The sequence below is a fragment of the Meriones unguiculatus genome, chromosome 14, assembly GCF_030254825.1.
Source record: "Meriones unguiculatus strain TT.TT164.6M chromosome 14, Bangor_MerUng_6.1, whole genome shotgun sequence".
Classification (NCBI taxonomy): Eukaryota; Metazoa; Chordata; class Mammalia; order Rodentia; family Muridae; genus Meriones; species Meriones unguiculatus.
In genome coordinates this window covers 62,967,889-62,994,442 of record NC_083361.1, presented here as the reverse complement: position 1 = coordinate 62,994,442, position 26,554 = coordinate 62,967,889, and the positions used below count along the sequence as shown (strand labels likewise).

The 26,554-nt window shown below is 43.4% G+C and overlaps 1 protein-coding gene and 1 long non-coding RNA gene across 6 annotated transcripts in view; one reads left to right on the top strand and one right to left on the bottom strand.

Annotated features, from left to right (window-relative positions):
• Window positions 1-1,688: 1,688 nt before the first annotated feature.
• On the bottom strand, window positions 1,689-23,849 carry LOC132647236 (uncharacterized). The gene is made up of 3 exons (XR_009585584.1): window positions 23,423-23,849; window positions 10,273-10,359; window positions 1,689-4,722 (listed from the first exon to the last, which is right to left on the bottom strand). It is a non-coding gene; the product is annotated as an uncharacterized LOC132647236 (long non-coding RNA).
• Slco3a1 (solute carrier organic anion transporter family member 3A1) overlaps window positions 22,756-26,554 on the top strand; it is a 284,954-nt gene continuing 281,155 nt past the window's right edge. Inside the window, exon 1 of one of the 5 annotated variants that reach the window (XM_060367351.1) lies at window positions 22,756-23,425. In XM_060367351.1, the coding sequence (XP_060223334.1) occupies window positions 23,246-23,425 (180 nt within the window). In that variant the 5' untranslated portion in view covers window positions 22,756-23,245. The remainder of the gene's footprint in view (window positions 23,426-26,554) is intronic. The other 4 variants (XM_060367352.1, XM_060367354.1, XM_060367355.1 and 1 more) reach the window with 4 other exon arrangements.

Sequence of the window (26,554 nt, the reverse complement as noted above, 5' to 3'; positions counted from 1 at the left end):
TTCTAGTGTACATATTTTCCTTCTTTCCTTCTTCCCATGATACCAAAGGCTGTGCAGAGGATTTTCCCTGTTCTCTATTCTGGGACTTGCTTATGTACACAGCTTCTTTTTGCAGAAGTAGCATATACAGCTCAGTGTTCTTTGGGATTCAAGCAGAGTTGCCTCTTAACTTACAAAGGAGAATAAATTACATATTTGTTTAATATTTTTAAACATTGCATTGAATACATTCTTCCTTAATAAACTTGGGTGTGCAACCTTAGCACCCAGAACATTTCTTTTAGTTCAGTGTTCTAATTCCTTCCAAGAATGTACAGCCTGGGTCTCAGTCTGACTCTTTGTTTTAGTCCATCAACCAAGCCCCAGGGCTTGTTCAGAGAGATTCCAGTATTAGCTTGATCACTTCCCATTAACAGTGTTTCCTTGTCCTTCAAAGAAGTTTAACCTTCATTCCCAGTTTCATTCTCAATGTAATTCAGCAACATAGCCAGGAAAGATGTCCCTAAGCGTGGGGAAGCTCAGATTGGATCCATCAGCTCCAACTGAACAGAGTGTTGTAATGGACACACCCCCCCCCCAATCATAAGAAGTGAAGATTAGATATAATCAGTAATTCACTACTCCACCTCACCTGCCCTGTGGCTTCCAGAGTATAGTTCAAAAATGAGGCAGGCACTTACTGAGGTTCCCCAGAGCTCACAATGCTTGGTTATGCTTGTGGGATAGCTTTCCCTGGATATGTGGTTTCCTTTCTGCATGCTTAGCTATAATTTGAAAGGTAGGCTTTTCAAAATATATTCAGTAATAAGTATAAAGTGATGCTTGGATCAACATGCATATGAGTTCATGACCCCCCCCCCAGCACACACACACACACACACACACACAGAGAGAGAGAGAGAGAGAGAGAGAGAGAGAGAGAGAGAGAGAGAGAGAGAGAAGAGAAAGAGAAGGGGCAAGGTACACTTTTCAAAGACATGTCCCTAGATGTCTTTGACAGTCCTCTAAGGAGATGACTCTACAAGTCCTACTGCCTCAATGTTTATTCAGCTGTGAACTCAGAGATGAAGGAAACTGATGCCCTCATGACACAGTCACCTACCATCAGCATTACCAAATAGGAATGCAATGTTTAGCGTCTGAGCCTGTATCAATCGCTTCACATTCAAACTGTGTGATAGCTGTTGATATCCTACAGTGATGGTCCTAGAAATCTGTCTGGGGCCAAATAGAGGTGTGATTTTTTTTTCAGGGGAAAAATCTGTGCCCTGACCAATGCAGGACTGGGCAGAATGAATCGGAAGTTTCCTGGTACTGCAGCAGCAGCAGCCAACATGCTGCTTCCATCACACTGGCTCCTTGCATTCTTCTTTGTGTTTTGCTTTCTGTATGTGAAGAATTCCTTGGCTTCTGATTGCCCATCAATTGTCTTCCAATTGACTCAAGGCATCAGGCTTTATTTGGGCCTATTTCACGCAACTCTACCTCATTTCTTGCAGACAATTTGCCTTGACCTCAGCTCTTTGTTTCCACCTTGATCAAGAGCACGGAACTTCTTATGTAACAGATACCTGCTCCTTCCCATCATGTTCCATTTTGCTCAGACTTGCTGCCTTACCCTTTATCTACTATCAGTGGCCATCTCCATTACTACATAAAAATAACTGATAGAGCTGCAAGGATGCCAAAGTGTCATGATCTTTTATTGAGAGGACAGTCACAGCGAAGACAGAATCTCATCAGAATTCCATACTCAGCACCAACTATGTAGGAGAGGCTGGGCAACAACAGTGAAGGTGAAGGCCCCACACTAGAAGCCATGTCATTTTTATTCATGCCATCATGGAAGGAGAGCATAGTCCTCACTAGACAACCTGACCATACCTGGATCTTGGACTGCACAGCCTCTAGAACTAAGGAAAAATAAAATTCTGTTCTTTTAAGTTATCTAGTTTTAAGTATTTTGTTACAGAAACGTTCATGGGTAGATACTTGGGTTGGTTAATTTCGGATGTCAGAACTCGGCTGAATTGCGAAACATGGCATTGGAGAAGTATGATTAGAAACAGGCTCCTACAAGCTGGTGTGTGGCAGGCACCAGTCCAGCAATCCTCTTTCATATGAGCACAAGTCAGTGCCCACCCAGATATTCTACAGATGTGTTGTTTTCTGTGACTTCAAATATGTGATGGCAAAAGAAGCACACACATTTTTTTCACAGTGTGAGTCTACAACCAGCAAAACCCAGGGCATCGTAAAGACGATATTCCAGTTCATTATGAAACCAAGGAACAAGAGAACCTTTTCTTGTATTTCCGCAGCTCTGCTTTAAGAGTTACACAATAAAACGGTACAATGAAGAGCTGTCCGCTCCACTCTGTCGCACAATTGTTGAGTTATAGGAGAGCTCATGCAGCTGAGATGAAACGAAAGCCATTCTTCTCAACCAAGCTTTTGCCATCCAAAACGATGAGGACACATGGATTTCTGAACATATGCTCAGTCTTTTCTTGTTCCGTTTGTGCTGGGTGGTGAGACATCAGGGTGTGTGTGTGTGTTTGTGTGTGTGTTCCCTAGGACCAGGGGAATGGTTAAAGGGTTAAAGAAAATTAGAGAATGTTCCGTGTTTGCCAATTGTCTGCCATCCTCAAATAAAAATAGGACAAGTTACCATCAGGAACAGAGTTTGGGTTGTTCCTTCACTGCACCTATATTCAACACTGGGTGGAAAGATAGGAGGACTACCTTAATTTCCTTTCATCTGGACTCTAGGTAAATAACTATACCCTAGAAAAAAATAAGCCTCTCCAACTTCCGTCCCTAACTAATGCTGCCATGAGGATTTTACTCAGAGATGATCCTTTGGCTTTGAGATAAGGCCGTGGGTGGCAGAGCCATCAACTGTTGGTTCTCTTATTTACCCACTCACTCACTCATTCCTTCAACAAATCATCAGCCCAACTGCTTTATGCTACATCTACTCTTCTTCCTTCCTGTGTTAACATTTATATTTGTTTCATGGTTTGAGTGTGTGGCCTCCAAAACTCAGGTGTTCCACCATCACTGTCTTAAGAATGTGGCCTTATGAGGCTATTAAGTTCTTGGGTTCCACTTTTATGAATGGGAATAAAGGCTTAAAAAGGGAAGCTGTGCAGCATTCGCATTCACTTGCTCTTCTGCCATGTGTAGATGGAGGACTCCTCCCTTACGGAGGATGGCTATGGTGCCATCTTGGAAGGAGAGTGTCATCCTCACTAGACAACCTGACAGTACCTTGAGCTTAGATTGTACAAACCTCTAGATGTAAGAGAAAATAAACATCTTTTCCTCTAAGTTATCCAGTGTGAAGCTCTTGTTTGCAGCAACATAAAATGGACAGACATACTTGGGTTGGTTGATTTGGGGTGGCAAAAATTGACTGAATTAAGGAACACTCCAGTAGTTGGTGATGCATTTTGCATCCAATGTTTCAGTAGACTCCAATCCCATTTCTCTTACAGTAAAAAGGAAACCTTTGGTAGCTTCTGTTTAAATGGAGTATTTGGCTTCCCCAGGTGGCTCTATGAGGATGTTTGGTAAAGACTGTATATAGCCTGGTGAACAGAATGGGCAAGATCCAACCTTAGTTAGTGTCAGAAGGCATCATCCAGCCTCCTGGAAGTTTGGTATAACAAAATGGCTATTTCTTAGCTCAAATACTTATATTTTGGTTTGAAACAAAAAGAGGCCAGGAAATAAACCTCAATGTCTCCTGTTAGCTTCTTGTTTGTGGAGCAGCTTGCTGCACTTCCAGCAAGTTCAAATCCAGCATTCGTGCTCAGCTATTACAGTTCTCATGCTCTTCCAGAGAGAAGTCAGCAAAGCTGTGTCACACGAAGATCATTCCCCAAATGTGGTTGAACTTAAATCTCTCCCTTTCTCCTGGGAAAAATCCATAGGCTTATGTAGAAAAAGACTTTCATTCCAGTGTTAAACTTTGAAGTCTGGGTACAAAAGACTTCAGCATGCAAGGCCTGTTTCTTTCTAGAGTGCTGGCCCAGATTTCAAAGAAAGATGAAAGCAGGTAAGAAATCCCTGCTACTGCATTCTCAGGCTCTGGGGGACCCAAGGCTAGGACAATGCAGAACATGACAACAAATACCAGATAACTGACTAGGTTTAATGTGTAAAAAGTTGGAGGCACAGGATTCTTGGCAGAGAAACCTGATCTTGCCTGCCTATTATCCAAAGTCGAAGATGTGTTATTCCCTTTCTCCTTCACTACTTTTTGCTTTCTTTACCACCTGCCTATAAATGCTGTGGAGCAGTTTAGAAGGAGGACTTGGGGAGGTGTCAGGCAGTGATTCTCAAAGTTCACTGCTTTGATACGCATCTGCATCAGTTAGTTTTCATCACTATGACAAAGAATTTGAAAAAAAAAACTTAAGAAAGGCAGGGCTTATAGATTAGCCCTGCCCACATTTTTGGCCAGAGAGGCTTCTCTCTGTAATGGTCAGCAGCTGATGCTGAGGCAAATATCTGGTCAGAGTAAGTGACTTTTCAGCATTTTTCTCTAAATGGAACATCCATATCCATTCCCCCTTCCCCATGAGGCTCAGGAAACATCACAGAAGAAGGGATGGAAAGAATATAAGAGGCTGAGGATGGGGAGGCATGCTGTGAAGTTCTGTCTTCTGACATGACACGGCCTTGCACTCAGGAACTCACTGCAGCAATGGTTACCTGCAGAAGACACAAATATCATCAAGGCAACAAGATTCGTCTTCAACCTAACAGGCAACACTAGTTGGATTCAGCTGATTCTTTAAAAGACAAACCCACAAAAAATCTAAATGGACATAAAGGTGGGAAGGGGACATGATTAGGGTGCCTGAAAGGTAAAGGAGGGGAGTTGGTAGAGTATATGATCAAGATATACTGTTTATATGTATGAAGCTGTCCAAGAATTCATAAAAGATACTCTATTTTCCCTTAAAAAAAAAAAGGAAAAATAGTCAAGAAATTGAGAAAGCAAGCATGCATGCTTTTGTTTCCTTCTGCTTTTGATTGTCGATGTGATGTGACCAGCTATTTGAAGTTCCTGCCTCGATTTCCTCACAATGATAGAATAGCAATGAAATAAACCAATCTCTCCCCTCCAAACAGAAATAAAGCAAGCAAGGAAGGAAGAGAGGAAAGAAGAAAAGAAGGGAGAGAGGGAAGAAGGAAGAAATGAAGAAAGGATGTGGTTCGAGGGCCGTGGCATGATTGTGGGAGCATGAAATGGCTAATCACATTGTGTCTCTGGTCAGGAAAAAATATATATTTATATCAGTCTTCTACTCAGGTACCTTGCACACAAAAAGACCCCATTTGCTTGAATCTGCAACCAGAATGCCCAAACTTTTCCACCTCCCCGCTAAGGACAGGGCCAGATATGTTAGTGTTTAGTTTGCTTTCTATTGCTATGATAAATACCACGACCAAAAGCAACTTAGGGAAAGAAAGGGATTAATCTTACAACTCCCAGGTCACAATCTATCATCGAGGGAAGTCAGGACAGGCACTCAGGCAAGAGCTGAAGCAGAAACCACATGGCAACAGTGCCCGGAGGCTGGTTCTCTAGTCTCAGACAGCTCTCTCTCTCTCTCTTTTTAAATAGTTCTTTTCTTATTGAAGGAAATTTTTTTTTCATGCAGAATATTCTGATCTTGGTCTACATTCCTTCAACTATTTCTAGATCCTCTCCACCTTCCTACCATCCCAACTCTATGCTTCTTTCTCTCCCCTCTCTCCCCTTTCTCTAGCAAACAAACAAAATAAAAACAAAGAGAAACACAGAGAGAGAGAGACAGTATATATACACACAGAAAAAACAAACAAACCCCAAAACCATAACATAAAATCATAAGCCATAATATACAAGCAAAAGACAAATTGTCTACAAAAATAGCATTGGCCATTTACTGCTAGGCATGGCCAATACCTGCCCTTAAGTATCACTCATTGAGACTCTATTGGAGAAGACAATGTTTTTCTTTGTAAGCAGATGTCAATTGCACATAGCTTCTTGATTAGGGATAGGAGCTCATGTCCATTTCCCTGTCTCAGAACCCCCCTTCCTCCCCAATCTGACTTGAACCTGTGCAGGCCTGGTGCATTACTGTACTCATTATGAGATCATATTGCAGTGGTCCTGTTATGTATAGAAGACAGTTTCCTTGGTGTCAAATCTTTCTGTCTCCTCTTCTGCATACTTCCCTGAGCCCTGATAGGAGGTATTTGATGAAGATATCCAATTTAGGAAAAGGTGTTCTAAAGCTTCTCACTCTCTGCACACTATTTGGTTGTAGGTATCTGTGTTAGTTCCAATCTATTGCAAGAGGAAGCTTACCTAATTACGGTTGAGCAGAGCACTGACCTATAAGCATAGCAGAATGCTGTTAGGAGTCATTTTATTTCTATTACTTCTTTCATAGAATGGAAGTATTTGGTTGTCTTCTAGACCCACGACCTATCTAGTCTCAGGTTCCTGGTCATATAAGCAGTGTCAGTCGTATGTCTGATTTCATGGGGTGGCTTTAAAATCATCAGAGAGTGGTGGGTTACTACCACAACATCTGTGCCACTATTGCACCAGTATATCATGCAGCCAGACCACCATGATAGATTCCAGGGTTTGCGGCAGGGCTGGTGGTTGCCTTTCTCCTGTAGCAGCATGTGAGCACCTTCCAGTATCATGAACACTAGTCAGTAGGGGCGAAGTCTCTAGTTAGGTGCCAGCTCGACTTCTCCATGTTCAATGAGTTATGTAAATGTTCCCTTCAGTAATAAGGCCTTACCATTAGCTTGTGAAAAAGCAACTGAAACATTTGGCAATAGCCTGAGTTATTTGGAAGTTTCCATGGGTCCCCTTTGGCCAATGAATTAACCCATTTCTGGCATTGGATATTTCACTTGTTGGCAAAAGATGTCTAGTTGGGATGTTATCTCCCCCTGTTATTTGGTGACTCCATTTTCATTTATTTCATATATATTTTAAGAAGCTTCTACAGTAGTAGGATGCCCTGCCTAAAGATGGTACCACTCACAGTTGTCTGGGCCTTCTTAGATCAGTTATCAAGGAAACATCCCTACAGATATGACCACAATCCAATCTGAGCAATTCCTAACACAAATTGAGACTCCCCTATGTAACTCTAGGCTGTGTTAACTCAAAGGCTCACGCTAACTAGGATAGTTGGATTAAAGGTTCTTTAGACTCTACAGCAAGCAAGCAAGCAAGACAACTTGCCTTCATGGGCTTGTAGTTTCTTTTCTTCACACAACCTCTCCTATTTCTTGTATAAACTAATTCCTTAAAACAACCCATTATAGGTACCTTAGTTTCCATCTTGCATTGAAAACAACACTATTTTGTTCACCATAGACTCTTTTGCATTGGTTTTGCCTTTTTAAAGGATTGCCTTAAAATATTAGTCTTGATTCCTCAGTTTATTAGCACTCTTTTACAATTTTCTCCCATGATAACTTGATAACTGCCTCATTTCTTTTCCTTTTTTTTGCCTCACTTTTTTATATTAATTTATAACCCACTTCATCCTGACATTTACTCTCCAATTTGTAACAGAAACGAACCTGGAAAGGCTCATAAAAAAATTCAACATGTGCCATTTGTTTTAAGGGAAAATTTGTTGGGTTTTTCTTGGCATTCCTTAAAGCACTCTAAACATACAAAACAATCAATTAGAATACTTACAAATGTAATGGTCATATAAACTATCACTCTATTTACACCTAAATACCTTCCTAAAATGTCAAATGTCAAACATCTTATCTTTCTCCCTATTTTTTAAATTCTACCTACATTTCCTTAAGGTTCATTTTTACTGGTGTGTGTGTGTGTGTGTGTGTGTGTGTGTGTGTGTGTGTGTTTAGGCAGTATGCCTTCAAAGGCTAGAGGAATTGGAACCTTCTAGAAGTAGAGTAATAGGCAGTTGTAAGCTGCTCTATGTGGGTTCTTATAACTGAGCTCGGTTCCTCTGTAAGAACAGTATGTGCCTTTACCCACTGTGCCATTTCTCTGTCTCAGTTAAAGTTTTCTTATCTGCTCCAAGACAAAAAGAAACAGCCAAGATCATAGGGTTTTGTTGACCTCCTGATTAGGGTATGTGCCTGTGGAACTTATCCCAAGACACAAACCAGGCTGGAAGTTTCTTTTTAAGGTAATCTTGATATTTATATGTTAATTGAAAAATATTTAAGTCCTTTCTATGTGCATTATTTTGGTTTGGAATAATCTAGAACTCTCCCATGAAATGTCATTTTTTTCTTGGCCAGCATGACACAGCATAACTGTCTGAATTATTGGAATTATTTTAAATGTATAGTGGGAAGACTTCCATGGCAGGATTGGGTTGCATTCAACTGAGCTAGTGGCCAAGGGAACACATGGAAATCCCCAAACAACAAAGGCTGTTGGTAAGACAGTGGGTCACTCTCCAAAACTGACAGCATTGCTGAAGGTAACACCCACACAACTCATTGAATATTAAGAAGCCAATCTGGTTCCTACAGGAAGCCTACACTCATATCTTCTATACAATTTGGTATGGGAAGGTACTCTACCAAAAGAGCAACGAGAACACCAACCAAGCTTTTAACCAACAATCTGTCCTGCCTGCAAAATATTTTAGGGTAATGGTGGCACAGAAATTGTAGGAGTAGCCAACCAATGTCTGATTTGACTTAAGGCCCACACTATGAGAAGGAACCCATACCCAGTACTGCTCAGGTACCAAGAAGCAGAGACTAAATAGCCCAGGGACCTAGAGTAAAACCAATATAACTGGTTTAAAAAATCAATAAAATGACTCCTAATGATATTTTGCTATACTCATAGATCAGTGTCTTATCCAGTCAACATGAGAGAGGCTTCCACTGGCAGCAAATGAAAACAGATGCACAACCAGACATTATCTGGAAAGAGAATCGAAATTGGAGGCATCAGTAAATTCCTCAGAGCTCAGGGAATCCTACAGAAGACACAGAAATTTTTAGGTTTTTTATTAATTTAATCTATTTTTTATTAATTACAATTTATTCATTTTGTGTCCCAGCTGTAGCCCCCTTCCTTGTCCCCTCCCAATCCTATCCTTCCTCCATCTTCTCCTCCCATGCCCCTCCCCAAGTCCACTGATAGGGGAGGTCCTCCTTCTCTTCCATCGACTCTAGCCTATCAGGTCTCATCAGGGCTGGCTGCATTGTCTTTCTCTGTAGCCTGGTAAGGCTGCACCCCATCTTAATAGCCACAGGGGATAGAGGACACCAGAATAATGCAGCCTCTGAATCAACTAAGCAAGGTGTGTATGAGCTCACAGAGACTTAGTCAACAAGCACAGGGCCTGCATTGTTCTTCACCAGGTCTTCTGTGTAGATATTATAGCCTTTAGCTTAGTATTTTTATAATTCTTGACTATGAAAACAAGTAGGTCTCTCTCTCTTTTGCCTGCTCTTGGGACTCTTTTCCTTCTGTTGTATTGCCATGACCAAATTCAATATGATAGTTGTTGCTTCATCTTATTATATTTTATTTTGTCATGTTTGGTTTTTATCTCTTAGAACCTTGTTCTTTTCTAATGAGAGACAGAAAGGGAGTGGATGGAGAGGTAACAGGAGTGAGGAGGAACTGGGAGAAGTAGAGGAAGGGGAATCTATATGAAATATGTATTGTATGAGAAAAGTATCTATTTTCAATAAAAGAAAAAAATAAAGAAACCAAACTAAGTAAACAGTGGAGAACAAGCCAATGAGCAACACTCCTCTGTGTTTTCTACTCTATTTCCTGCTTCCAGGTTCCTTCCTTGCTTGAGTTCCCATAAGCTATAAGCTAAAACAAAACATTCTTTCCCACCCATCCCCTCAAAACAAACAAACAAAAACAAAATATTGTTGAATGGTGTTCATTGTATTTCATGAGAATTTAGGTAGCTGTTTTCTTTGAATTGAAGTATTTGTTCACAGACTAGAAACAACAGAGGCTCACAAAACTTCTAAGAAGGTCATCAGAATCAGAGCAGTCTTCATAAGGCGATCTGAACAACAAGCAGTTATAGCAAAGAGAAGCCTCTTTGGTGTAGTTGCTGACATGGTGTGTGGGGAACTCTAGGTGCCACTTTCAGCCCATGCTAGTATGAGTTCACTAGTAACAAAGACTCTTATGTCACCACGCTCCTTATTACATAACCATTCACTATGATTCTAGGAGTAACCCCAATAAAGTAATTGGCTTACCATGCTGTATACACTTGGATTGACTTGTGTCTTCAGTCTGTCACTTGTGTCTTAACTAGGACAAGAAGAGGTTTGTTCCTGTTTTCCCTAAAAAAAAAAAAAAAATCACACAATGGCAGGACCAACTATGGTCTCGTGTTGAACTGAGGTAGTGCCAGGAGTCCTTTCTTTAAAACATTTGACTCAGCAATGAAAAATAAGGAAATCATGAAATTTGCAGGTGAAAGGTGGGAACTGGAAAGGATCATCCTCAGTGAGCTGTCCCAGAAGCAGAAAGACACACATGGTATATACTCACTCATATAGAAATAGAACATAGGATAAACCGACTAAAATCTGTACATCTACTTAAAGAAACTAATCAAGAGGGAGGACCCTGACTACAATGCTCAATCCCCATCCTGAAAGGTAAAGAGGATGGGCATCAGAAGAAGAAGAAAACAGGAAACAAGTTAGGAACCTGCCACAGAGGGCCTCTGAAAGGCTTTGCCCTGCAGACTGTCAAAGCAGATGCTGAGACTTATAGCCAACTGTTGGGCAGAGTGCAGGGAATCTTATGTAAGAAGTGGGAAAGAGTAAGATCTGGAGAGGACAGGAACTCCAAAAGAACAGAACCAGAAAATTTGAACACAGGGGTCTTTCCAGAGACTCATACTCCAACCAAGTACCAGGCATGGAGATAACCTAGAACCCCTGCACAGATAAAGCCCATGGCAGCTCAGTGTCCAAGTGGGTTACATAGTAATGGGAAGAGGGACTGTCTCTGACATAAACTGATTGGCCTGCTCTTTGATCACCTCCTCCTGAGGGAGGAGCAGCCTTACCAGGCTACAGAAGATGACAATGCAGCCACTCCTGATGAGATCTGATAGACTAAGATCAGAAGGAAGGGGTGGGGGACCTCCCCTATCAGTGGACTTGGGGAAGGGCATGTGTGAAGAAGGGGGAGGGAAGGAAGGATTAGGAGGGGAGGAGGGAGAGGTTTATGGAGGGATACAAAGTGAATAAAGTGTAATTAATAAAAGTTAATAAAAATAAATAAAACATTTGACAAATTTCTCCTCTTAGAATTCTGTTTTGAACCTTTGTCTGACTTTGTGTGTGTCCATGAGTGCGTGTTTGCCTCTCCTGGGGTTTCTAGAGATTCTGTATGTCTTCCCAAGGCAATTTGCCTAACTCACTATTTCCTGATATTTTTCTTTTTGTATTTAAGCAGATAGAAATGAGCTTCACTAGTTTTTTAAAAATCAAGCAGAGTTAATAGAAGAAATGAAACACCAATTTATATTAACCACTTCTCATTAAAATTAATAAAAGATTAAACATATCCCTTTATAGCTAAACTTCTGTGTTCATCCTAATTATCTATAGTATAGTTCAAATTAAGTTTCTTTCTGAATATCATTATGAAATTATGGCCTTCCACAAACTCATCATATTTCAATTAACCACAATTATCATGTCCTTTATGATGCTCAAATTGTAGCCTGGCTAGTAAAAAACCTCTATGCTGGCTTATTTGTCCTTTAGGCACCTTTTTGGTATCTCTGATGTCTGTAGTGCCTGGGTATTCCAGAGAGAAAGTAAGATGAGAGAGAAGGAGAGAAGAGCCATAAAGACAGACAGACAACAAAGAACTACTGCTGTTAGATTCAGAAAACTGCTCCCAAGGCTACTCATTACCATATTCTAACAATATTATCACTATTATCATCTTTAAGCTACTATACCTTACTGTTTTTGTGCATCCTGTTGACCACTAGACTTTTTAATATAGGGATGTAACAAATGACTGCAGCTTTAACTTCAGGCTTTCGTAGTTCTAGCCCTGGATTAAATTAGCTTTCCTACTTGTCTTTTCAGGAAGCTACCATCTGAAGAGCCTCACACTCGATCTTTGTTACCTACCTCACTCTGGTCCCAAGGAGCAAACATATCCAAGTTCAACTCTCAGGCCACATGATAGGCTGTTGCCCACCTGGAATGCATATGCATTTTGCGACCCAGAAGAGTAATTGTTCAGGATGATGGCATGTTGGCTTTGTCTCTTTCAAGGGCTTGGCTTTGCTCACAACTAGTGTCTTTCTGTATTTGGGCTCCATCTGGAGACCCTCCTTCTTCCCTTCGTCTGTGCTTCTTCTGGCAGCAGCTTTTTGCCGCTCTGTGTTACTCTTCCTCACTGACACTCCCATTTGAATTATAAGAGTATGAAGAAAAATCCCATCTCCAGAAATTCTCAATAGCTCTTGGGGAGAACCGGTGCTCTGCCCCTCCACACAGCCCTCCAGCTTATCTCACTGAGTCTGTTTTCTTTCTGTAGATGCTGGCTTCACACAGTTTTGGAAAGTGATCCCCTGGGCTGCTATCTCAGGCTTGCAGGGCTCTTCATTTAGGAGACCTGAAAATGTCCAAGATATGCAGTGGTCTGAGCTCATTTATTTTCCTTCAACAGGTTGAGCGGGCACCATCTTGGGGCCTTATAATCTTCCCATTTATGAAGAGGGCTTTGGATAAGGATGTGGAAGCCATAGGCTAGAAGGTAGAGAGCTCAGTAGGGTCAGATCTGAACTCTAAGACAGCAAGCAGACAGCTGTTCCATTTTCACTTTTATCCTACTGGGTGGGGCCAAGAGGGATGTAGCGTTCTCAAAGGCTACCCATTAACCAGGACAACTCAGCCCATATATGATTAAATGTGTACTATATACTTTAAAGAATGAAGATGTTTAAAAAGTATACTCCCGAAACATGCTAATTTTTAAATGTTTGGATGTAAAATCTTCCACTTATAGGCTAGGTTTGTAGAAGATATTTAACACTAAATGCTTTGATCTTTCTAGCGTGCTGACCCAACTGTGGCCATTACTCCCATCCTCAAGGTGGGTAAACTGAGGCCTGTATAAGTTATTTATCAATAGCCAAAACCCAGCATGTGGCAGATTGTGATTCAAATTCAAACAGCCTGCCTGATTCTAGAACCCATAATCTCAAGTGTGTGTGTTATAATAGAGCAGTGCTACAGTTTGGAATCCTTTTGTAACCCACCTTATGAAGAACATTTACCCAATCATACCTTTCTTTTTAAAGTATTTTTTTTAAAGTTGAGAATTTAATTTGTTTAAAAATGTAAGTTTTCCAGGCTTGATATGACTTACCTGTAATCTCAACTACTTCGGATGTTGAGGCAGGGGATTGCTTTCCTAAGGCATGCTGGGCTACAGAGTGAATTTAAGGTCAGCTTGGGCATCTTAGTGAAATACTGTGTCAAAAGAAAAAGGCAGGGTAGGTACCTAGCTGGAAGAACACAAAGGAACAGAAAAGAAATCAAAGTTTGCTAGTCTTGTAAGAGGTAGACTCCTCCAATTTCTCCGTGTTATAAAAACCACTCGATAAACATTGTACAGTAAAACATAGTAGTTATCTTTTGTACTTGTGTCTCCAATTACTTTCCTAACTAGATGCATCAGCAGGGAGTTGGGGGCAGGGAGAAAAGGAAGGGAGTAATTTGAGGACCCAGGTAGATGGTAGCTGATTACTTTGCACAGAATTTGTGTTAGTTCACACTGGGGGTGGGGGGTAGCAAATGGTGAGGCAGCTTTTTGCACAAGACTGTCACAGAACATTCTCTTAAGTAAGTCAGCCAGGACAGTGGCTCAACTGGCACTCACTGCCAAGCCTAAATTTGATCCATTGAACTCGTATGGTGAAAGAAGAGAACTGATTCCTGCAAGCTGTTGACTTCTGTTACATGTGAGTGACATAGGTACACAGGCCCACACACAACATACATGCATAGACACACACACACACACACACACACACTCTCTCTCTCTCTCTCTCTCTCTCTCTCATCAATAAATGTAAAGTTTTTTACCACACGAGTGGGTGAACAAAATACATCTCATACCCATTTGATTAGTTGTGAGAACATTTTCTTGTTTACTGGAGTTTGCATGTTCTGAGTGGATCTTGTCTGTATCTCCTTGCAGTATTAGGATTTTATTTACCGATTTGAAAGAGTATGTTCTGTGCTCATTTAATGATACCCTCCGTCTGCCTTGCTGCTTCAACAACTTTTCCCAATTTGTCATTTGATTGTTTCGAGTCACATTTCCTGAGGTAGAGCATTTAGCAGTTTTAATGGTGTTGGGATAAAATCTGTCTAGCGTTTCCTTGGTAATTACTTACATGCTTTTTTTTTTTTTTTTTAAAGAATGTCTTTTCTTCACCAGAGAGCCATTAATTTTTAAAAATAGTTTGTCTATGTGTGGTTCTTTAATCCATCTGTTTTTATTGTTTTGGTTTGAGGCTGTGATCATGGAGAGACCATAGTTTGAGCTCATCAATTTTCCCCAGTTGTTTGATGAATAACATTTCCTTCTGTGTTTCTTTTATTAATCCGGGATAGATATTAGAGTCTGGGTCAGAGTGGTTGCTCTGTGCTGTCACTCGGCTGGCCAGCTACTGAGCTAGTGGTATTCGATTTCATTTGCTGCTGCTGCCGCTGCTTTAATATAGAGGAGGACATGCCTATTAATTAACAGTTCCAATTTTCCTTTCTCAAAAGATTGTTTTTAATGTTTTCAAATTATAACTCATGGCCTGGAGAGATGGGTCACTGAGCAAAGTTCTTGCCTTACTAGCATGAAGACCAAAGTTCAGGTCCCTAGAGCCCAGGTATGGCAGCACACCTGTAACCCCCAGTGCCGAGACAAGTGTACATAAACTCGTGTGTGGATGCTCTGTTCATGACCTCTCTCTAGGGCCAGGTGAGATTTGCCACGAAAACATGCATTTGCTTCAGCTTCTCAGAGTTATATATCCTAAATAACGTTCTAACATTTTATAAAATTCTCCCACGTATATTTCTTTTCTACTTTTCCAGTCTTGGTCTTACTTTTTCAGGTCCTAAGTACCAGTAAAGTGCCCAGACCAAAGCTACTGAGAGCCGGTAATAGGATTTTCTACACGAGGCATCTCTGACTCAGAAGCCCACACTGCTGTTTCATTTTCCTTTGTTTTTATTTTCTCTGTTTTTGTAAGTGCCTTGGTGTCTTTTCCCATTGCTGTGATAAGATACCCCCAAATAACAATTGATGAAAAAATGGGCCATGAATTTGAAGGAAAGTGGGTTTGGAGGGAGGAAAAGAAATAAAGAAATGCAATTAAAATTCAATCTGAAGAAAAGCAACCTGAGCTTGGTGGTGGCGGTGCAGGCCTTTAATCCCCATACTTGGGAAGCAGAGGCAGGTAGACCTTTTAGTTTGAGGCCAGCCTGGTCTATGAAGTGAGTTACAGGACAGCCAGGGTTACCCAGAGAAACCCTGTCTGCAGTAACAACCAAAGCCAAAACCAAATCAAACCATAATAATAATAATAATAATAATAATAAAAGGAAAGAAAGAGAAAGGAAAAAAGAAAAATGCAACTTGAGTGGGAAGGGGTAGGAGGTCAAGGCAGTACCAGCTCCAGGCAGCAGCTTGTCACATTGCATCACAATCCAGAAAGCAAGAGGGGAGGATGCAAGCTAGGGATCAGCTTCCCTTCTCCATCTTATTCAAGCCAGCATCCCCTGCCAAGGAAGGTGTCCGCCTCACTGTTTAGATGGATCTTCCTACATCAATTCACATAATCAAGATAATCCCTAACAGGTATGCACAGAAGATCACCTCCTGATGATTCTAGAATCCATCAAAATGACAACAGTAATCATCAATACTAAGTACATCATGTCCTTTTAGTTCTTTGAATTTAAGATTTAAAAAATTATCACATCTATTTAGCTTGCCTGCATAGGGGTACATGTGAGTCCACGGTATGTGGAGGTCAGAGGACAATTTGTGGGAGCTCTTTATGCCCTTCTACTATGTGTGTCCTGGGGATCATAACCGGATCACCATGATTGGCAGCATGTACCTTTACCTTCTCTCTGGCCCCTGAATTTGAGATTGTTTTTATCACTGCCCTGAACATGAAGATACCATAACTTTATTTCATTAATACTATAACTTTTATTGTTCTACACAAGTTCTTGCTAAGTAGGCTGGCCCAGAAACCACTCTCTAACGCAAACTAGCACTGAATTTGAAGCCTTTGTTTCCCTAATGATAGGATGATAGATGTGTGGCTACCAAGCCTGGAATGTTTGTTGAGATGGCAGCTTACTCTGTAGCCCAAACCGGCCTCATACTTGCCATCTTCCTGTCTTTGATTCCCAAAAGAGTTATAGGTGCATGCTGTTGAGCCCAGCAGCAATACAAAAGCTTCAACTCCCTTCTTGGTAAGATAAGGACTTTCCTTCCTTTAGACAGGCTTCATGTAGCTTAGCCTGACCCCAAATTTACTACGCAGCAAAGAATGACCATAATTTTTGATCCTCCTGCTCTCATCTCCCAAGTGCTGGGATAACAGGTATCTACCATCACACATGGTATATGTGAGCCTAGGGATGGAGTCCAGGCTGTGAGGTCCTAGGGATGGAGTCCAGGCTCTGTTTGCCTAGGTAAATGCTTTACCAATGGACAGCCATCCTAATCCTCCCTTTCTTCTTAAAAGTGTCCATTCCTCACATTTTATTTTAAACATCACTTAAAGTCAGGGACAAATAAACTGTTTATTTCTAGTAATCTCAAGAAAGCTCATCTTTTATTTTCAACATTTCAGAACTTAATTTGGTATGTTTAGCTGGAACTGTCACAATCATTTTGAATGTATTGTTGCTACCCATGAGGTGTTTGTCTTTTATATATTGTTCCCTCAGAGTGGATTTTTTGGCTTTCCAATAAAAGTACAGAAGGGGGTCTTTTTCATTAGATTGCTTCTCTTTGTACTGACTTCACAGATTGACATTTTAGTCATAAGTGTTTGTTTCCCATAAGTGTTTTTGGTACCCAGTCTTGTGACGTATTGTCAACTCATTGAGCTCATTTTATCCTATGTAGCATTTGTATTTTCTCTGGGTGTTTATAGAATATTTAAAAGCATCTTTTATATGCAAACAAATTTTCACAATTATGTCTTCGCATTTTTTATTTAGCAATTTTGCTTAAAACGTGGTGTAGTGTTTTAAACTATGACTTTTTTTTTTTTTAAATCAAGCTCAAATTTGCCTTCTGTTATTTGTCCAAGCAGGCTGATGTAGTTTGAATGTGAAATGTTCCCCCACAGGGTTATGCTTTTGAACATTTGAGCCTCCAGCTGGAGGTGTTGTATGGGAGTGTTTGGGAGTTTTAGGAGGTAGAGTCTCCTTGGAGGAAGCGTGTCACTGTGGATAAGCTTTGAGATTTCCTGTCCACTCCCTGCTTCCTGATGATGGATGCAATGTGTGCAGCCATGGCCTGTTCCAGCTGCCATACCCCTTCTGATGCAAGATACTATAGAACCTTTAACAGTAAGTCAGAGTAAGCCCCTTAAGCTGCTTCCTGTCAGGAACTTGGTCATGACAGCAAGCAAAATAACTAATAGAAAGTTCCAGCTCTTCCTGCTCTCAGGTATTTGAGGCTTCCCAGACCAAGTGTTTTAAACCACTAAGTTTGGCTTGCTATATGACATTACATAACAACTACAATACTGTCCACATTGTCCGTATGAACATCTTCCTAGACATCTCACTACACAATAACCTTTCCCTTCACCCAATCCCACAGTGCATTACTAGGAGCTACAACTGTACAAGTAGACCCAGGAAGATGAGAATGCAGGGTGTGTGGATGGAGCAGGATGGATCCTTTCGGCTCTCTGGTTGAGAAACCAGCCTGAATCCCTACACAGAGGCATCTTCTTTCTTCCTGTGAAGGGAAAAGGTACTCATCCTTGTCTCTATGCTAATAGCAACCACCTCACGATCTGTCATGCTGTACTCAGCATCCTGATGCTCAATCCCTTTATGTCCTTGCAGCCTTTTGGAATGCTCACAGGTATCTGAATAACTACTGGAAAAGAAACATCAGGACAACTATTGTGATCTGCCGTTCAGCATCCTCGCGTTCATTCCGAAGTTCAGATGTGCTGCCCAAACACCAGTCAGACAGAAGATAGACAGCAAGTGGACTCTGCCCCCCATGTGCCCAGCTCTGTCACTAGTGGCCCAAGTACTTTCCCCAGTGTGATGACTCCATCAGAATAAAAATAACCAGCATGTCCCTTGAAGATGGTTCCTTTGTTCTAACCAGTTTTCAAAACCAGAAACAAATAAAAATATCACATTAAAATAAAACCCAATATTGTTTTCTTTCCACCTGATTTTAGGCAGATTTTTTTCTTAAATCACGATGCATATGTACATACATTTTCTATACTAAGAATCAAATAATCCATTTGGATAAACAAATTCTATTTACTTCCAAAGCATCAGGAGACCCTGAGGGGAGATCCTGAAAGCACAGAGATAACAGTATATTTTTTATTCCTTCTGTTTCACCTCAAAACTAATCTGTCATGAATAAAGCATATTTCAAAAACCTTACTTATCTTCAGTTAATGCTCTCATATCCTTTTTTTTTCCACCTAGACTTCAGATTCGCATGTTTGCAAATTGATCGACATGGATGTTTATCCTTTTTATTCTTTGTCAAGTCAGGACGCATTTAAATTAAGAGATATAATTTAAAATATGATCTCAGAATATAATGGATATCTAACAGAGGATATTGGTAGAAAGACATAGACCAGGCAAACTGGAAAGTGGTATGGGGAAGAGAAAGGCTATATGGAAAAGAAGCAATCTTTACTTTCAGCACAAGCATTACTTTCAAGCTAAAGTTGGCCTCACTTCAGTTCTATACTTGGGTGAACATAGTATGCAATTAGTAATTATATATATACATTATATATATACGATTTTTTAAAAAAATATAAATGCCTTCTACAGGGTAGGAATCTATGCATTTACTTTTTATTCCAATGACAACAAGGCATCATTCTACGCATTTATTCTTAAACTTTGTATTTCCCTGTGAACAAGATGGGAGATGGCAAAAGAGGTCTCGTGTGAATTGCTTGAACAACAGTTTCTCATTGTGTTGAATTACATTGAGGCCACGTGCTGTGATATCTGGTCAGAGCCCAGTGAGAGCAGAAGATTTCGTTACTGTGTGTGCGTGCGTGTCTGTGTGTGTGTGTGTGAGCACACATGGTTTTAACCCACTTCTCTTCTACAGTGGAAGAGACAAGTTCTCTAAATCCTAACCACTCATATTTACTCTTTAGATGTCAGTAGTTTATGACTTCAAGGTCATGAACTATTTTCATGTCAGGAAATCTTCTGGCTTTCTTGGGTCAGATTTCAAGATTATGTAGCTTCGCAGTATCCAGAATACTGCCTCTAACCAACAAGACAAGAATCTGAGAGCCGAGGCCTTACTATCAATATTTTCTTATCACTCTAAAGAGTTACCTAGCCCAGGAAAGTGGTTGAAAATAAAAATAAATGCAAGATCTCTGTGGAGACGGACCACTGACCCATTCCTAAATCCACTACTCACCACTAGGGGGACTGGTAGAATGAAAGGACTTCAGGTGGGCCCTGGGATGTTTCCTGTTTCTCCATGGCAATATCAAGGCCATCTTGTTGAGGAGATGCCCCGTGGGCAGTAGGGTCTGTTTTCCTTGCTCTCTAAGTCACTGTGGACTATTTCTAAAGCTGGTTGGAAGGAGTAATGCTGGCCTCAGGAAAGGTAGGCCCTGTAGTTTGCTTCTTCCTATCTCATTTCTCTTTAGGTACTCCTACCAATTCCTGCTGAAATGTACAGGCTCCATGTCTGGCAATTGAGATGAATGCCACAAACCACCTGTTGCTCTGTCTTTGGAGAAAAGGGCCCAGTAGACCCATTTCTTCCTATATGTGGGTTGGAGAAGGTACCAGCTATCCAAGTACTACTTGATAAGCTTTTTGCATGCTGTGCAGACCCAATGGTGATGAGTTTTCTGCCTCTTTCTTTGTGTGTCTGGAATGGCAAAATGGAGGAGCACTTGTTGCTCACAGACCTATTCCATCACCCCAGAGCCACAGTTTTGATCAAGACTAGTAAAGGAGGAAGGGTACTGAACTAAGTGCTCAAAATGCCTTCTTTCACACTGGCTAAGCCTGCAGGTGACTTGATAGATGCTTAAGTCTTCTGGTGCAGTGTGGCACTCATAGCCAGTTTGTGTTATTTATAGGAAGACTTGACAGTCTTAATCTAGAACCCTAGCTCCAACAATGTTAAATTTATTTAAAGATAGTTCATATTATAAATCTAAAGTTAAGTTGCCCTCCCCTCTGTCTATATGAGGCAATGTGGTTTAGAGCAGACAGCCGGGCTTGCATTCAAGTCCTGTCCTACTTTCACCATGTGACACTGGGCTTTCTACTCTGAATCTATCTCTCTGAATCTCTGCTTCTAAGGCAGAGGATGTGAATCCCACCTTCCTGATGAGACTGTAGGATGTGACAGCAGACACCTTGTTGATTCTGCCAACTTTTACCCAGTAAGCAAGTAGCACTTGTCAGGCTGGTTCCCCTTCTTAGATCTCTCTTTTCTCGATAAACAAGGCTGATCGAAACCTCTAGTTTAGACCATTGCTGAGGGTTACAGTAAAGTGCATCTCTGTACTTAGAGCTTGGTGCACTCCTAATGACCTTTCAACTTGCAGCCTTGTAACTCATATTCAGAGGCAGGGAAGGCCAAGCTCATCAAGGGTCTTTCTTAGAGAGGAGGGAGTCTGTACAGCCAGAGTCATGAGAAGGAGCAAGGGCAAGAGGCTGAAGATCCTGAAGAAAGCTGGCTAAACATGCCCAGAGGTGGTAGAGGAAAGGCAGCCAGGCAATAAGGATCTCAGCCATGGTGTAATAGCTCTAGACAATCAGACTACTGAATTAATAGTTCCGAAGGAATCAGAATCTCCCTACCAGTCTCATGCTGGGGGAAGAACAGGAGGAACTTGCCTATACCAGTAAGTTAGTTCACAATAGGCTGGCAACTTGTCAGACTACCTCATAGGAGAGTGGAGCGCAGAGGGTGATGGGTTAATGATAGACAGGACTGCATCTTGATCAGGACTGCTTAGTGATACATATCTTTTTGTACTCTAAAGTAAAGCTCATGCAGAACAAGGAAGATGAAGTTGGAGTGAGGGGAGATCACTGGACCCGTCTCCTGTTCCTCTTCCCAATGTAACCACATCGAATAATCTTCCTTCTCTGCTTCTATTATTTGCTCCTTTAATTGGCAAATTGAGGACAGGTGGCTGAGCCTAGCTTCTTAGGGCTGCTAGGGCCCCAGGCTTTGACCCTAACAACTCCAATTACAATAGCACTTGTGGAGAACAGTGTAGCCAGTGATGCCAGGGGGTAATTTAGGCAGAGGGTACCCCAGACAAGGGGACATTGAAAACCACACCAAGACTAGGTGAGGTCATGTCTGGAAGACAGATGGATGAAGCAATTTATATTTAAATGGTAAGGCAAACAACACACCCCCACTGTGCCACCGTCTATTCTTACTCAATTTCTCTGGAAGAAAGTAGATATTATGGCCATGCTAATTGCTATGCACTTTTGAATGATAGCCTTGGCATTGGGATATAGGCCCTCGGAAAAGTGAGTCTCTTTTTTGATATGATTACTAAGAAAAAAAAAAATTCCAAATGGGTTTGGCCTCTCAGTTCCTAAAGTGGACAACTGTAAGTATTTTCTGTTCCTGTCCATTTTCCCCCTTGCTTCCAAACGCTGTTAACGGAACTGGTGGATTCCATCAGAAGTGCCTTGCGGACCAAAGTCCTAGGGGATGCTGCGGGTGAGGACGGATGACAGTTTGGCACTGCTGTTTGCAGACCTTCAGGCCAGGACGAGGGAGGGCCACCTAGTCAGGAGAGGGTGCCTCACTGCTTCCTGAACTCCGTCTGCAGGCAGTTGGAGAACTAAACAAGGCCCTCTGCTGGGGTCCTTGTGACCTGCAGTCGCCTGCACTCCCGGGCTGGGGGCAGACCATCAGTCAGCGAGACTCCCTTAAGATCTAACTTCCCTTCTCAGAGCTTCGGTTTCTTTCTCCCATTTTCGGGGAATGGGCTATTTCGATAGGACCAGTAGCCACCGAGTGAAAAAGCAGAGGCTGCCCGACCAAGAAGCCCTTGGCAGCTCCGACTTCTGGCATCTTCCGGAGCCCCAGGGCGCAACAACTGTCCTTAGAAATCTCCAAACCAAGACGAATACAGCACCAGTACTCGGGGCTCTCTCTCTATGGAAACAGCTCCTCCTCTCCTGCCTTACACTCGGGTTCCTAAGCTTTAGGTACTGGCACCCCAAGTAGGGTGCCTGGGCACTCCCATCTCGGCGCCCCGTTGCTCGCCGCAGTACCACCCAGTTTCCGCCGTGGCGCCCAGGATCCCACAGCGCCTCCTAGTGGCCGGGTAGCACCTTCCTCTCTCAGTACCCCCCCGCCCCCCAAAACAAGGACTCCCCGATTCTGCGATTTCTCGGAGTAGCTAGACCCCGCCGACCTCGACCATCAGCCAACCCTCAGCGCCCCAGCAGATCCCTTCGTGCCTCCCAGGGACGCACCCGCAGCCAGCAGAGGCACAGCCCGGGGCTCGAGGCGGCAATCGGGCCCCCTGCCCCGGTTTGGGTCGCTAGGGGTGAAGGAAGGTAGGCGAGGCCGGCGGGCCAGAGAGAGCCGGGGAAGGTAGCGGCCGGAGTCCGAGAGAGGCAAGGCAAGGCGGCGGCGGGCGGCGCGAGGAGTCCCTGTGATTGGCACAGCCCAAGCCGGAGGCGGCGGCGAAGGGAGGGCGGAGGGAGGAGGAGAAGGAGGAGGAGGAAGGGGGCGAGCGCGGCGGCGGCGAGGAGCGGAGCCTTCAACCTCCCTGGCCGCGGCAGGACGGGGGCGGCCGCTGCGGGCCCGGGGCGGGGACAGCACGCAGCCTCGCGGCGCGCACCCCCGCCCGGCAACGGCCACGACACCCGAGGCGAGCGGGAAAGCGGCGGCGGCGGCGGGGGAAGGATGCAGGGAAAGAAGCCGGGCGGCTCGTCGGGCGGCGGCCGGAGCGGCGAGCTGCAGGGGGACGAGGCTCAGAGGAACAAGAAGAAGAAAAAGAAGGTGTCCTGCTTCTCCAACATCAAAATCTTCCTGGTGTCCGAGTGCGCCTTGATGCTGGCGCAAGGCACGGTGGGCGCCTACCTGGTGAGTCCGGGTGCCAACTCTGCCGCCGATCCCCCTTCCCTGCCGGCGCATCTCCGGCTTGCCGCCTGGCACAGGGAGGGGGCCTCGCCGGCGCCGGGGGGCAGGCGGGCATGACCTCGGCCCGCCGCGGAGGTTGGCGACTGGTGCAGAGGCGGCCGCCGGGGGAGCTGCCGGCCCCAGCCCGGAGCGGGCGGGACCGTGGATGCCGGCAGTAGCTCGCGCTCAGGGCAGGGGTTGGGGAAGGGGTTGCCTGCCGCGGGCAGGTTGGCACAAAACTGTTTCTTCCCTCCTCTTGAAAACGGAGCCATATGGCGAGTTCAGGGAGCCTCCTCAGAGACTGGGAGGCATCGCGGTTCAGGTGACCTGCACTTGGGAGGAAAAGCCAGTTAGCATCCTGCGTCCTCTACTCTCCGTTTCATCCGCCCGGAGAACAAATCGTTATGCATCATTTTTTCCCCAGGCTCTTTCTCCATCCGCCAATTGCCGGGGAATTTAACAGCTTAGAGTAAAAAAGCGCTGGAGTGTGGCCCCAAGCCGAGCTTCAGGGGGACTGGTCCCACCCAAATCCCAATAGCCATCTTTCAGTGTTGGGATAAAGTTCTAGTACCTGGAGAGCAGCTGTGAGTTTGTGTAGTTGTAGCTTAATTCCCCACCGTGGTCGCCCGCCTACACGGGGAGTGGATCACTGCGTACAACATGGATCTGTTTTATTTGCCTCTAGAAAGGGGATTATTGATGCTCAAAAGGCCCATGGACGCCTACTATACCCAAGGAATCGGTTTGTAATGACTCAGCACTGTCAAGTCCCTACTTTGTTGCTTTCTCCTGCCGTGCTCAGGTGGTCCGCACTAGAGTTTCAGTCAGTGCACTTCCAGCCCTGCCTTGTCTGAACAGGAAAAAGATGTCTCAGAGTGGATAGTGTTAAATCATTACTTGGCTATTGACCTGAAACTGGAATCAAATGTCATAAATTTTAAGTGTTAGTGAGCACGTTTGATGGAGATCGAATCGGACAAGATTTCAAAAGCGGTTGGATAACCACATCCAGAGATAGAGCCATGTGTATCCTGATGCTATCGTGGATCCCTCATTCCTGGCCCTGGGTTAGAGATAATGAGGGCCAGGCGCCGAGTACCCATCAACAATCCCCCAAGGCTGCCACACGCTAAGGTGAAGGGAAGTTCTGCTTGATTAAAGTTAGTTATGCCATCACTTGCAAGGGCTGGGCTGGGGCCTCTACAGAGTCAATTCTGTTTCGGGGGTGACAGAACTCTGGGGCATTTGAGAAACCAAATGTATTTTTTGTCACTCCTCCCCAGACGAAAAGCTTTTACATCTCCGTTTCTGTCCTATGCATATATGTTGTCACTGAACCCTGGGGCTGAAAGAGCATTTGAGTATTCTGTTTTATCTAATGTATTCGTTTTGTCTATAGTTGTAACACTAAGCTGCAGACTTGGGAGTTTGCTTGATGAGGAGGAGGATGTTTGGAGCAGTGGCTTCTGTAGAAGAGCTTTGACTGTGGAAGTACTCACAGGTTACCTGTGTTACTAGAGGCAAATCTCACTGATAGGTGTGACTCTGAACTACTGTATTCGCAAACTAAACTGTATCTAACCAGGTCTTCCTGTCGAAGGAGGCAATTCTATGAACAGCTGGCTTTCCTTTAACAGTTTCTTTGCCTCAAACCAGTTTCACCTAAAAGAGTACCTTATTCACATGTGGCAAAAACAGCAAGGCTATCCTTCTCATCCCAGGAATAAGGAATGCCTGTGATGAGGAGTTTTCGCTCGCAGTGACTTAAGGGTTTTAGAAGGAAGTGAAGCCAAACCTCAAACAGATGAGTGGCCTTGTTCTTTGGGAAAGTTAAAAAGCAAAGTGGTAGGAGACTAGTTTAGTTAGTGGGTGTCCTCTTCAGTCTCTATGGCCTCTGCTACAAGGAGTCTCTGCTTGAGTACTTCTCAATCCTCCCAGGAGCCTACCCGGACTTCAGTCTCCAGCGTGTCAGAGAGATAACCCTACCCCCAGTTTCTCTTTTGTCTACAGTCCTACTGTTCTCTCGCCCTTGCTCTCCTCAGGGCTACCACAGAGATGTAAAGTGAATAAAAATAAACAAATTAATTATGTTTTAAAAAGTAAGCAAAGTGCTTCTACCCACTGTGGGGAACTTTTGCAGGAAGTGCCTGCTCTGGGTGATGAAGGGTTACCATGACTCTCAGGACAAGGCAAGGCCAGGAGGCAGCCAGTCCACCTGCTGGTGGCATCTGGGCACTTGTGTCTGTCCCTGGTGGAAAGTCTGACGCTTGGAGGTTCCTGATGGGTAACAGGAGCCAACAGGTGCCTTGCATAAAGCATATGGGGGCCCAAGAAAGGGCAGGCATAGGAAATTGAATTAATTTTGATGACTAGCAGTGTAAGCATGAGGTTCTCAGGGCCTTGCTCTGCTCGGCTGCCCTTGAGGTCCCTTCACTGTAAGCACCTCACCTGAAGAATAGGGGCATACCAGGACTGGTCGGTCAGCTTGCCACCTGCCTTCATCTTCTGGGTCTCTTAAGAGAGGCTTCTCTTCCTCTGTCATTTGACAGGTGGGAAAAAGTTTTGTTTTTCTTTCAGCCACAGGAGCCTTCTTAGTGGATATTTGGGGGATCACTGATGGGGGGGGTGGGCGTGCTGAGGGAAAGGCAGATTTCTTCCTTTTAAAATGTCATTGTGTCTACCCTAGGAAACCTGAGACCCTGTGTCTGTAGATGAACACAGGTGGTCCATGTGCAAGGGCTGTGTGCCTGGTGATCTTTTCAGTGGGAATCACCATGCTCTTCCAAGAAAGTATTTTCAGATATCTGATGAAGGGCTTGCTATGGGACAGTGCCAACAATGCTTCCTTTCTTAGCAAAGAAGATGGCTGCAAATTTGATGCCAATGCCATTATTTCCTATTTGGTTTCAAAAGACCATGCAACTATCTTGTGTTTTTTTAAAAAAATCTCCTTGGGTACTTTTTGGTTTTTAAGTATAGATGTCATTTCATTTTTCTCTTTCATTTTGAAAAGACAGATTTCTCATTGTCCTCAGCGTGTCCTCGGCGACATTGGTGTACGTTTCCCAACTGCAGAAGTGAGGCAGGAAGTGG